The 13,782-nt window shown below is 50.9% G+C and overlaps 1 protein-coding gene across 1 annotated transcript in view; it reads left to right on the top strand.

Annotated features, from left to right (window-relative positions):
- Positions 1 to 650: 650 nt before the first annotated feature.
- The window catches only part of LOC311623025 (putative adhesion G protein-coupled receptor E4P), a gene marked incomplete at its 5' end in the record, with an annotated part of 50,639 nt that continues 37,507 nt past the window's right edge, over positions 651 to 13,782 (top strand). Inside the window, one exon of the mRNA XM_084884670.1 lies at positions 651 to 681. Within this exon, the coding sequence (XP_084740796.1) occupies positions 651 to 681 (31 nt within the window). The remainder of the gene's footprint in view (positions 682 to 13,782) is intronic.

A 13,782-nucleotide genomic window follows, 5' to 3' on the forward strand; every position in this document is an offset into this window, starting at 1 on the left:
TTGAATTTATTCAACTAACTTATTGAACTGATTCCAATGCACTGGAATTGCTCTGGCTGAAAACACTCAATTTATATACTGATTCAAAGCATAGCTTTCCCCCTCATTATAGATCCTTCTCATTAATCTGCCTCCTGGTGTTTGAGAATTCAAATTGCACAACACTGTTCAAAACTGTACAATATTAGGTGTCAGTGTCTTTACTATGCTCACTGATCCTGCAGAGAAATTATTCAACACTGCTCATCAAAATCATATATGCTCAATGCTTAATCATCACTTGTATTTTTTCATTTTTTCCAGTTTCCTTGCATTATTATAGTGTCTGTTACTGGTTTGTAAGAGCTTATTTATGACTAAAGATGCTAACCATTTCTCATGCATTGCAAATGAAATACCATGTTTTTTTTGTTAGTATTTTACTCTGGTGTTTTATTTTTTGATTGTATCAAACTTGTGTATTAAATATAATCCTGTTCTGTAAAAAAACAAAGATGGGCAGAACTTAAAGGGTTTTGGCAAATATCAGCCCCCTGGCTCTTCAACTCTGTGACCATCAGAAAGTGATCTCCACGGCCTTCTTCATTCCAGGAACCCTGGCCACGCCCCACTGGAGCGTAGCAGACGGTCGTTCCTGGTGTCCCAGCGCTATGAGGGCCAGGTGTCTGCCCCTGCTCTCAGGTGAGTGGGACAAAGATCTTCTCCCTATGACCCGGTGCCCATTCCAGCTTCGGTTGCTCCCCCATGTTTGGCACTTTCTCCAGAAATGACTGTGCGCCTGTCCTATTCAGGTCTTAGCTGGTGTTATGCAAAGAGCAAAGGCCCCCAAAACCTCAGAGTATGGTTCTTGGCTCCCCAAAGAAGTAACCCAGAGGAGTTGCTCTGAAAGAAATGAGTTTATTAGGGTTGATATACACAATAGTGGGGCTGACCTGCAGGGTACCATCAGACCTCTGCCACCATGAAATAGAACCGCCAAGTCCAACGGGCCTGTGGATGGGCTGCACTGGGGGCGGCCGGCAGATGTTATTGTTCCACCGTCACCATCGCCTGGGCTTTCCCAGCACAGAAAACAGAGGCAAACAGGCACGCCGAGGGAGGGGCATGCGTTTCTGAGCAAGCTGTGTGTGGGAGATCAAAACTGCTAGCCATTTTCTTGACTGAGGAGCTGGCCAGGATCCCAAGGTCTCACAATTCTTACTGATGCGTCTTCATGTCTTCCCACAGGGTGGCAGAGGGAGCTGGAGCCTGGGAGAGGGCCCATGTTTCCCCTTTACCATACATCCCAACCCAACACGGGTACCTTCCCTCTCCACTCCCGTACAATCTGCCCGTTACATCTTCCGCACGTATCCTGGGGAGGGAGGAGGAGACGCTCCATTCGTATATGTAACATACAGTAAAGGAATAACAGACTTATACATACTAGTATCGGAGTGGATAGAGCAGATTCCCAAGTCCCAAGACAACTTTCCAAATCATGTTGAGACAGGACCATTCTGGCCGGTTGGCTGGATTTGTTTGCAAGGCAGCCCAGCAGTAGCAGAGAGGGGCACCCAACAGTCCGAAACATTGGACCTGGCAGCCCCCTCCTCAGCCAACATGCCAAGCTGTTAGCCTGCACTGAACTCAGGAGAGTAAGGCAGATGTTTAGCAGACGCCAACAGAAGCAAATCGGTACCAGGCCATTGCTCTATCCTGTGTAAGAACAGTGGCTCATTCAGATGTCTCCCTGGCCTCCTACACCATCTCTTTGACTGGAGATGCCCCCTGGCCCGGAATGCTAGCTGTGAGAGGAGGACCACACATCTGCCAGCTGGAATAGTAGTCGGCCACTTACCAGTTATGGGCAAGACCCTCCCCCATGGGGCTAGGAGAGAGCACCAGCGGGTGCCAGTTTGAGTGTCCCAGGGCCAGGCTAATACACTAGCTCCAGGGTTATGTCCTGGGGTGCTGGCAGCAACAGGCTCTTCTCCGCTCCCCAACAAGGTCTTGTCTTAGCACCCTGTTCGTTGTTCGCATCTGCCCTCTCGGTGGGCCACTCGCCTCTGCAGCTGCATCTGGAACGCTGCGGGTTGATCTTGTTGGGGCTTTTCATTCATGGTTAGCAGCAAGTCAGAGTCCTGTGGTCCATCCTTGTCACCTTGCAAAGACCATCCTTGGTTTTCAGGGCGTTTCCAAGAGTTCATTATAGCGTCCTATCAGCCCAGCTCCTGCGGGATGGCAAGGGCGGTGCAGTCGGCGTCCAATGTTGTGGCTCTCAGCTCAGTCTTGCATGTAATGTCCAGTCCTTGCCAGCAGGGGGCACGGATGTTGCTCCGCACACACAGAACAGCCCTGACAAGCTGTAATGTCAGTGGTTTCCAATGGGAGCCCCCGGGAATATACACAACAATGGGGCTGACCTGCAGGGTACCATCAGACCTCTGCCACCTTGAAGTAGAACCACCAAGTCCAACCGGCCTGTGGACGGGCTGCACTGGGGGCGGCCGGCAGGTGCTATTGTTCCACCGTCACCATCACCTGGGCTTTTTCTGTGTAGCCAGGTCTTCAGCTGGGGCCTCTTCCGGCCATCGGACGGGAGCAAGTGCATTCGCTTCATCATTCCCTGGACATAGAATGGCTGATGTCCTATGACACGACATAGGGTCACCTTCTTAGTTGGCACATACGTCAGCCCACATGGTTGGTCCCCACAAGGGTCTGTTGCGGGTAGTCCAGTCCTGAGCATGTCACTTAGGGGGCTGTCCTTTTGCACGGGGCATCAGTACACCATGCTTCAGGTGGCACTGGAACCGCACCTGCTCTCACTGGCGAAGGGCCAATAGGCTCTCCCTGAGTGTCTTTTCTGCATCTCCTTCTGACACAAAGGTGACTGGCCCCATGCGTCTGCCATTCCTAGCGGGGGCATTGAATGGGGTGTATGTCTCTGCTGCAGGAAAACACCCCATCTCATTATCGCCTGCGTCTGTGCTGCGCCTGATTTCGGGGTGTGAGACACGCCATGCAGCCACCCTAAGATAGGATAGGTGGTCTGCACCGTTACAGCAAAGCTTCCAGGTAGAGGCTGCTGCTTGCAGGGGGTGGTAGGTAGCGTAGAGCTGTTTCTCTATTAGGCTGTATCTTTTCTTCAGCCCCTTTCCACACCTGGGACCAAAATCCTTTTGGGAAGCGGAGTCTCCCCTGTGGCTGCCAGAGACCCTATGACAGCCCCTCCTGGGTTCCATGTGCATCCAATTCGCCAGGTAGGGCTGGATCATAGATACCAAGCGCCTGTACCTGTTTACCTGCCCTTTTGCCTCCTCAAAAGCCCGCTGGTGCTTCTCCTGCCAGTCCCCACTGCCGTACTCTCCTTATAAGCGCATACAAAGGTTCTAGGTGCACTATTCTACAACACACCCTCTGAACACTACCCCAAGCCTTCTATTGCCATTCATTTCCCCTGTACCTCTTTTACCTGCCCTCCCCCCCCAATCCCTTTTCTTTGTCTGTGAGTTTTCCAGTTTGGAATCAAAGTGATTCTTAAATTCCTTCAAGTTTCCTGGTGACATTCAGAGTCTAACGCATGTCTCCCTCACACATGACAAGCCAGTCAAAGTCTTGGTCAATAAAACCAGCTTTCAACCGCGCCCTGTGATAAAGCACACAGATGTTCATTGAATGCGCACAAACAACCATACTGCCATGACAATTAAGTAATACTCGACTTATTAAGAGTTTCAGAATTCTAGAGAGGGATCAGGTAGGGGAAAACACACAAATGCCTTGTATTGCTTACAAAGGTACAATTTACCAAACTGCTCTAAGGAAAAAACAAGGGTGCTTATCTCTGGAAAACAAAACACTTATTAAAAAACCAGCAATATTTTTTAACAAAGTCATAAAACAACAATTGTCCTCAGTTCATTCAGGCCTATCGGATCAATTCTTCTTTACCCAGAACATGTCAGTTTTTCCATAATCCCGATCTGCAAGTCTATTCTCAGAAAACTCCATTTTAGAGTAAGTCCCAGTCCTTTCCATGGGTCTTGATGATGAACTCTCTTTGCAAATGCATCAGAGCAAAACAGTGATGGCAAATGACAAACTTAAAATGACATGGCTATAGATTTGATTAAAATGCAATCAACCAAGAACTGGGCTTTTCTGTAAGATGTCATATTTCAAGATGACAATGTGAATGTAGAGGTGTGCCATATTCTCCCCCCCCCCCCCCCGCCCCGCTGCCCCCCCATGCTCCCCTACCACAGGCTGCTCCGGCATAGGGCTGGAGGCAGCCCTGGTCCCCCAAGTCCTGGGACCACAGCAAGGTGTTCAAAAGACTCATTTAAAAATGTTTCCTTTATTTGGCCAGTGGCACTTCCACGCCACTGTTACCAGGACTGAAAGCGGTCCTGCTGGCATTTTCTGGATCTCCCCAGAAAGTTCACGTGGTGGTCTCCTCATACCACAGGGAGCTCCTTTTCCAAAGTGAGGTTCTTCAGACTACATTTCACACTGCCTCCCATCCACCCTCTTCACCAGCCTTTAGCTCCATAGAAATTTCTCTGGAATCCAACCTGCCCACTATGACAGTTGTTACGCAAAGTGCTGAGAGTAAGATTTCCAAAAAAATAACCAGAGGACTGGCTGTGAAAGATATGGGCTAATTATATATAGAGGCCCAGTGCACGAAATTCGTTCACTGGGGGTAGTGGGTAGGGAGTGGTGTTCCTCAGCCCAGCCTGTACCCTCTCCAATCTGGACTGCTGGCTCCCAACTGCTAGCCTGCCTGCCTGATTGTGCCTAACCACTTCTGCCTGCCAGCCTGATCACCCCCTAACCACTCCCCTGCCAGCCCAATTGATGTCTAATTGCTCCCCAGCTGGCCCGGTTGCCACCAACTGCCCTCCCTGCTGGCCCAGTCACCCCGACTGCCATCCCCTGCCAGCCCAGTCACCCCAACAGCTCCCCCTCCCCTGTAGCCCTGGTTGCCTGCAACTTCCCTCTCCTGCCAGCCTGGTTGCCCCCAACTTCCCTCCCCTGCTGGCCATCTTGTGACCACACGGGAGCAGCCATCTTGTGCGAGGGTGTGATGGTTGATCTGCATGTTACCTCTTTATTATATAGGATGCCATGGCCAGGGCTATTGTTTCACACCACTCAGACTTTCCCAACACAAGGTTTTATGGGAAAACAGGGCCTGCAGGGGTGGGGGATAGGTTCCCCTTCATTCTTCCTCCTCCCCAAGCTACATAAACTCAAAACTGCTAGCTGTTTTCTTTGAGATGCTGGCCAGGCTCCCAAGGTCTTACAGTTCAGTCTCCCCACAGGACAGGAGGCGGAGCTGGAGCATGGGAAGGCGCCCAATTTCCCATTTCCCATTCCCTTGCTCAACCCCAAAGCAGGACTGAGACAATGCCTGGGCGTAAGCGGATCCCAGGAGGCACAGGGTGGGAGTGGGGGTGCAGAGAGGGAAGGAAGAGCATGTTAATGAGGGGTCACTGCTGGGGACCCTCAGGAGGCTTTCTGTAATGAGCCTTTGAAGGGCGAAAAGGCTGAGCTGTCTATTCTTCAGTCTTCATCTGGAAACGGCACAAAAAAAAAATGACCATGTCTCATCCTGTGGGTAGACAGTCAAGGGTGTAGCTAGAATTCTAAGAAAATGCTGGCCAGAGTCTGTTTTGGTACATAGGCAGGGATAGGCCCCAGGGCTGTTTTTTGTAGCTGTAAATGAAGATATATCCTTCAGAGGCGCATTGCATTAAAGAGCTAGATGCTGCTGGAGCAAAGGCAGTCTTTCCTAGCCAGTCTGGACAGTCTCCTGTAAGGTTTTCCTTAAAATAGTCCCAATATTTTAAAGGAGACGTGGGCCCGACTGGTATGGCTCAGTGGTTAGAGTGTTGGCCAGGGCACCGAAAGGTTTCGGGTTGGATTCCTGACTAAGGGCATGTATCTGGGTACGGGAGGCAACCAATTAATGTGTCTCTCTCACACCGATGTTTCTGTCTCCTTTTCTTCCCTTTTCCTCTCACTCTCCCTTCCACTGTCTCTAAAAATCAATGGAAAAAATATCCTTGGTGAAGATTAACAAAAATGAAAATAAATCAAGGGAGATGTGGGGATTCCAGGAAACCAAGTATTTGTAGTACTGCAAGAGAGTAATGAATTCCTTTCCTTAGGAACCATGGAGGTTACTATTTCAAAGCCACGGGTACCGTTTCCAATTACTGAAATAATGTTTATAGGTATGCTAACACAAGGAGGGGGTGGTGAAGGGGAGTGGCTTTTGCTATTTGAACTCGGAACTAAGCTGATGGCTATGGTAGGAGCTCCCAGGCTTTGCTGCCTTAACAGTGCAGGGTGGGATGGAGGAGAAACCTCAACAGGAAAAACTAATGGGTCACTATGGTCTAAGCCAGCAGTAGGCTTAGGATGACAAATCCAACACGGTGACAGATAAGCCAAGGAAGCCTTATCTCGGGAGAAGCATACATAGGCATTATCTGTCCAAGCAGATGCCCGCAGAGCAGCAGAAATAGAAAGGGTGACATTGTTACCTAACTTTAGTAGGGTTCTGTCGCTGGAAAAGGCACGTCAGCTCCCCCTCTCACTCCTGCGAGAGCGAGAGCCGTCCACTGGTTGTCCTGGTCCTTGGGTCCTCCAATCTTCAGTCTGTCCCTGACTGGAGAGGGGAAGCTGGGGGAGAGGGGAGGGGCGGTTTCCTCTGTGGGAAAAGAAGAGCTGGAAAGAACAAACTCATGCAAGGTTAGCAAAACTTGCCCTAGATGTTGAACACAGTGTGTTTAATTTTTGTCTCCTGTTCTAACCCAGAAGTTTGGGTTTCCCATATACAATTTCAAAAGGGTTCAATTCGAGCCCACTTCTAGGGGCTCCCCTGATCCGGAGTACGGCGACAGGAGGCACCTGGTCTCATTGCAACGGGCCTCTGGCACAGCTTTGCCAAAGTTTTCTTCAAGGTGTGGTTTGTGGCTTTTTGCCAGTTCCAGTAGACCGGTCTTCAGGACACCTTTTTTTTTTTTTTTCCAACAAAGATTCCCCAAAGAGACTTACTTATTTATATATGTATACTTATTATTTTTGTTACTCTTTACCTGACGATATATATATATATATATATATATATATATATATATATTTTTTTTTTTTAAAGATTGGAAGAGAGAGGGAAAGACCAAGAGAATTATCGATGTATAGGGAAACACATTGATTGACTGCCTCCTGCATGCGCCCCCAACCAGGCCCAGGCAGGGGAGGATCCTGCAACTGAGATACGTGTCCTTGGCCGGAATTGAACCCAGGACCCTTTGGTCCAAAGATCGATGCTCTATCCACTGAGCCAAACCAGCTAGGGCTTCTCCCAAGGTTTTAAGTTGAACCCTAAATAAGACATCTCTTGTCCGAAAATCTGAGTCTTGTGAGGGGAAACTTTAAAGGGCACAGGATGCAAGATGGTTAAAGGCTTTGGTAGTATTTTTTTATTTTTTAAATGTTTTTATTTATTTCAGAGAGGAAGAAAGAAAATCACTGATTGTCCACCTCCTGGGGATTGAGCCTTCAAACTGAGCATGTGCCCTGACTGGGAACTGAACCGTGATCTCCTGATGCATTGTTGATGCTCAACCATTGAGCCACAATGGCAGGACAGATAGTATTTTTCAAACAAGTCTCATAAGAGAAGCCAATAAAGTCCAATTATAGGCCTCTCAAGTCTTTGGCTAGCAGTTCTCTGAAAACCATGGGAGAGTTCTTTTATATATATATATATATATATATATATATATATATATATATATTTTATTGATTTTTTACAGAGAGGAAGGGAGAGGGATAGAGGGATAGGATGAGAGAGATACATCGACCAGCTGCCTCCTACACACCCCTATCGGGGATGTGCCCGCAACCAATGTACATGCCCTTGACCGGAATCGAACCTGGGACCTTTCAGTCTGCAGGCTGACGTTCTATCTACTGAGCTAAACCGGTTTCGGCCATGGAAGAGTTTTTAAATCCCTATGGCAACCCAGTCCAACCATACTGGGTAGTAGTTTTACTCACTGGGATCTGCCATTCGAAGGCCAACAGTAATTGTGCCTGCTTATCAATTGGAATACAAAAGGCATCCTGCCCGGCTGGTTTGGCTCAGTGGCTGAGCATCAACCCATAAACCAGGTGGTCACGAGTGATTCTGGTCATGGCACACCTGGGTTTCCAGTTCAATCCCCAGTAGAGGGTGTGCAGGAAGCAGCTGATCGATGCTTCTCTCTTATCATCGATATTTCTCTCTCTCTCCCTTTCTCTTTTCCTCTCTGAAATCAATTAAAAAAAACCCCACAATTTATATTATTATTATTATTATTATTATTTTTAAAGAAGGCATTCTTTAAATCCAACACAGAGAACCAACTGCTGTTCCCTGGCACAGCTGTCAACAAGGGGTTTTGGGTTGGAGACAGCTGGATGAATGTCCTGAGTAACTTTATTAATAGCCTGGAGGTCCTGGACAAAACAGTATTTGGCTTCCTAATGGGCAGGATCGGTGTATTCTATGGTGACCTGCAGGCCTAATTAATCCAGCTTTCAGAAATTCCTGCAGGATGGTTGTATCCCTTCTAGAGCTTCCTCTTTCAGTGGGTAGTTTTCTCGAGGCACAACGGGCCCTTCCTTTAACTGAACGGATACTGGAGAAAGATTTTCTGCTGGCCCCAGTCCCGTGGGCCCACAGGGTCTTACTTGCTCAGAGATTTCAGGTGGGAAAATTCCTCTGGGGGCCTCTGGCTTCAGGAAGGAACATCTGGAGCCTTCGCGTGTGTTCCGGGGGCACCAACAGGGGGCGCTGCTGCTTCATGGAGTTAAAGTCACTGGAGCAAGGAACTTGTAAAGCAAATCCCCACCCAACAGAGGAATCGGCAGCCTGGCCTGTGAGGAGAGCTGTGTGTTAGCTTTGGGCCTCCCTCCAGCATTTTAAGGGCTTGAGGAAAGCCTGCTTTCCACGGTTTTCCTGAAACCCCTGACACTGCCATGGTCCTCGGGTTACGTTGGCGAACTGTTCCTACATGGCGACACAACGCGATTTTCAAACCCACCCACATCACTCACATGGAGCACATACACAGCAGTAATGAAGTGAAACAGTAAAAAAAAAAAAAACTTGAAAGTTAACAATCCCCGACCTTTACTTGTGGTAAATACAGTAAATAAAAAAAATAAAGCATATGTATACATATGTCGAAATGACGGAAACATTTTTTTTTTTTTAATAAATGGGAGGTGGCGGCATAACCATGAAACAACGTACGTCAGTAACCCGAGGACTGCCTGTCAGTCACTCCAGTGCCCACAAAAAAGTCTATGGGTTGGTACCCTACTGTCAATTGTACCCAGGGCCCCTGTGGGGAGATACCAACGGGCCCGGTAATATCCAAGGGAGCCCCTGGGTCCCTTCATTCCTCATCGGAGTCCTCAATCGGAGTCCTCATCGGAGTCCGAATGCCACTCAATCCTTCTGTTTTGACGTGCATGCCACACAACCATTCTGTTTTGATTTTGAAGTGCATTCCTGAATGCTTTCAGAACTAATCTAGGGCATTCTCTTTTCCAATGCCCTTCCTCCTTACAGTAAGCACATTGGTTTGGGCCCAGAGGCCTCCTCCGCTTCGTTTCTTCCCGCCCCCCTCCAGGATTTAAGAAAATAACAATCTGCTGCTGCGGTTCCATCCTTCTGCTATGAGCCCTGGCAATGCGGACCAGCTGCTCCGGGTTCATGGCGATTGCTCCATCCAGCGCTTCAAGCTTTCTCCTAATACAGGGGGCACTCTGGAAGATGAAGGACAGACTGACCTGCCACACATTTTCAGGTGCCTCGGGGTCTATATTGGTGTATTTACGGTAGGCTTGGTAAAGTCTCTGTAGAAAGTCTTCAGGGTCCTCGTCAAGTTTTTGCTGTACAGCCCGGACCCGTTCGGGGCAGTCTTTCTTGGTCACCCCTCTCTTTAGCCCTTCTAGTATGCATCTCCTGTAATGCTCCAGGTGCACGAGGCCTCCGCCGTTTGGATTCCAATGGGGCTCGACGAGAGGCACTGCCCCTGTGGGGCTCGGGGTTTGGTGGGGGTTCTCCCTATAAAGCCGGTAGGCTTCCTCTAGGGCCTTCTCTCTTACCAGCTTCCTCTCGTCGCTTGTTAAGAGGATGTTCAGGAGCGCCTCCACATCGGCCCAGTTCGGTTGATGGGTTGAGAAAATGAATGTAAAGAAATCCGTTGTTTTCTGGGGGTCCTCTCGGTAAGAGGGATTCGTAGTTTTCCACTTCAGTAAATCTGAAACTGAAAATGGGGTACGGGCCCAATAATACCCCGTCGGCTGGTCCTTAGGATCCACGCCTCCAACTGGCAACTGTCTTGGCTGATACGGCACCACCACCCGCGTCTGCGGAGCCCCTGGCCCGCACCGGGCGCCCTGTGAGGTCCTAGAAGGGGAGACAGTTTGCTCATCACGTGAAGGAGGAGCCTTGGCAGCCTGGGTTCCCGGATTTCCAAGATCTCCCTGGGACCGTGGGGGCGGAGCCCCTGGCCCGCCCTGGGTGCCCTGTGAGGTCCTAGAAGGGGAGACAGTTTGCTCATCACGTGAAGGAGGAGCCGTGGCAGCCCGGGTTCCCGGATTTCCAAGATCTCCCCGGGACCGTGGGGGCCGGGGCGGTGGAATACAGCCACCTCCCTGCCTTGCGGTCTGTGTCCCTGGGTTCTGGGAGGCCGAAGGAGGCGTTTCCGCATTCTTTCCCCACTTCTGCGTCTTCCCGTCTGCAGGGGGAGGCTTCGGCTCACTGTCTGCCTGGGGAGGTTGCACAGACCTTCCGCATGGAACCGTTAACACATTGCCCTCCCTGAATGCATCCATCTTGTGCAGCCACATAAAAGCCTCTATGTAAGATAGTTCACCCCACTTCCCAGACCGCTTACAGAAGGACTCTAACTGCAAAATAGTGTAGTAATTCAAAGAGCCATTCAAGGGCCATCGCTCTTCGGACCCCAAAACGTACGTTGGCCAGACCTTATTGCAGTAGGAAACCATCTTCTTCTTCGTCATTGGCTTACGTCCGTGGACATGCCATCTCGCTAAGACGCGGCCGAGGGGGCTGTCTTTCGGGATGGACTGCGTCGTTCCCATGGCCACTAGCCAAGAACCAGTGAAGCGGGAAGGAGGCAGTTGCACACAGTCGGGTGGCACCTGCCTAGAAGCACAGACAGGATCACTGGCCAAGAACCCTCCACAATCTATACAACTGTTGCAGCAGCAGCAGCGTCACCTCGGGAGGCCCAGCACCCCGAGCGGGTGCCTAGTCTTTTCTATATAAGCTTCCGGGTAAAGTTGGGGACTTTCCACATTCGTTGCCGTCCGGGCGGCTGGCTGATGCAAGAAGCCAGGCGTTGGCGTCGAGGACAGCGGTGCAAGCCAAGGAGGTCGGATCTGCTCTCGACTTCCCTTCTCACTACCAGAGAAGCATCCGGAACGCAGACCAGAAGCTTAGATACAGCCAGATAACAGCCAGACCAGAGCGAGTCCTCCTCCCAGATCCCCGTGCAAAGGGGAAGGAGGGCTGGCTGTCCTCACAAAGCCTTGCCCCCCGCCAACGGGCGCCAGTGGGTTCCCACGGGACCCCAGACGGTTGGAAGGAACCAGATGGCGGGCACCAGGGACTCTTCCCACTCAGGCCCCAGGAAGCCGTTCTCTCCCCTCCGCTGGGCGTCGGAGGCGCCTGGCCGGAGAAAGAGACAGACCCCGGGTACAACCACCCGGCAGCCCGGGGACTCCCGTCCGAGATCTGGGGACTTACCGGGGGCTCCCCCTGGCTCCTGGCGATGGATGGCTCGTCAAGTCTGAAAACTGCAAAGCAATGACCCGGAGCCAAGTCCGGTTCCGCCGACTGGGAGTGGAGGGAAGGAGTTGGGCTCCAGTGGCCAGCCCGTGGGGAGACGGGGCACCCTTCTTTCTGGTCCTCCAACCCGCGCCGGGCCCGCGCAGTGCAGGCGGGACTTTATGGAGGGGTGGGAGGGTCGGGGAGAGGTGAAACCGAAACAGAGAGACCAGGGGAGGGGCTGTGGGGCTGAGAAGGCCGCGTCCCCAGAGAAGGGTGTCTGGAAGGAGGAGGGGTTGGGGGAGGGTGGCTTCCCTCCCCAAGGTCTCCTCTCTCGGCCAGAGGCCTTATCTCTTAGGACTTTGCAGTGTGGGTCGCCGACACCTCTGTGGGTTTTCGTGGCTGGCGCCAGGCATTCCCTCCTCCCCGAAAGAGACTCCCCCAATTAGACTGCGAATGGGAGAGAATAACGGGGCTTCGTGGACAAACTCTTAAGAAACTGGAAGGTCCGGCCTCAGCCTGCAAACAGAGAGAAGGCAGAGCCTCCTTATCGCCCCATTGGAATGTTAATGTGTGGTTACAGCCTTAGGGTAACTCCCACACATTTCAGGCTGGTCCCCCCCCCCCCCCCCCCCCCCCCCCGCCTCTTACCCTAGGACAGTGTTTCCCAAACTTTTGACATGGGTGTACCCCTTCTATAATTTCCGTAACGCTGAGTACCCCTGTACTCATGAGAACGTAGAATTAGGCGCAGCTAAGCCCGGTGCAGAGCATATCCCCACCAAACTCTGGTGCAACGCGTACCCCCACCAAACTCTTCCCGGACCCCTGGGGGTACTCGTACCACACTCTGGGAAACACTGCCCTAGGATAAGGGGGCAGACGCTTCAAGTCTGCTGCACGGATGGCCGCCAGGAGCGTACCTTCCTTTAGTGAGTTACAAAGACCTGCCCTTGCCCAGCCTTGGGCTCTGGGCTTTAGGGTCTTGGTGTCAGGGGGAAGGGCTTTAAGAAGAACAGAGGCACGGTTGTCTAATGATTACTCACTGCACTAACTACAGATAGGAAGGTTTCTTACAGACCCTGGAACCTGGGGGGTGAAACAGGCCTGTAAAAGATAAGACACCCCAAAGCCCAGATGGGCCCCTGACTCAAAAGAGAAATACATTTTGAGAGCAGACCAAGGACAGGACACACTGTGCCCAGACCCTGACCCCACCTCCACCTCCCGGGAGTTTTCCTCAGGAACACTGGTCATTCTTGGGTCCCAGGAATGGGCTGAGCTGTTTGTAACATCATAGAACAAGTCAAAGGCTAGCCTGGGCCAAATGAGCCAGGTTTAAATTCATGAGCACCTCGGCCTACAAAAGCAAACCAAACCAAACCAAACCAAACCAAACCAAACCAAACCGAAAGCTTCCATTTTCATAGAAACGCGCGTTTATTTCATAGAGACATGCTGAATACAGAGGGCTGGAGTAAATGAATCATCATTAGTGTTACGAAGTGAGTCCCCAGGAGATGAACCACCGGAGCCAATTTGATCAAGCATGCAAGAGATTATTACAGATTCGAATCTGGGCTCAAACCTTGGCTGACGCAGCAGCCGGCAAACACCCAGGCCAGAGCCCCGATGGAGGGGCAGTCCCTCCTCTTATACCTCCTTTTCCCATCCCATCCCACTGTTGGTCTGTCATTCTCTGATTGGCCCCTCAGGACAAAGAACTGGCCGTCTTTAGCTGTTCCTTGGGTGATTTACACAACCTGGCCTGTTTTGCTTCAAACAGAATGTCTGTTCTGACTCCCAAAGGGAGTGCAGGATGCTGCGGTTTTTTATGACCCCAATTTCCCAGCCTGATCTGGAGGGAGGCCTGCATGTCCCACCCAAAGGAACTCCCGGCACTGAGTTACGACTGACTTTATTTTATTTTATTT

This window comes from Pipistrellus hanaki, assembly GCF_964339955.1.
Source record: "Pipistrellus hanaki genome assembly, chromosome: 5".
NCBI lineage: Eukaryota > Metazoa > Chordata > Mammalia > Chiroptera > Vespertilionidae > Pipistrellus > Pipistrellus hanaki.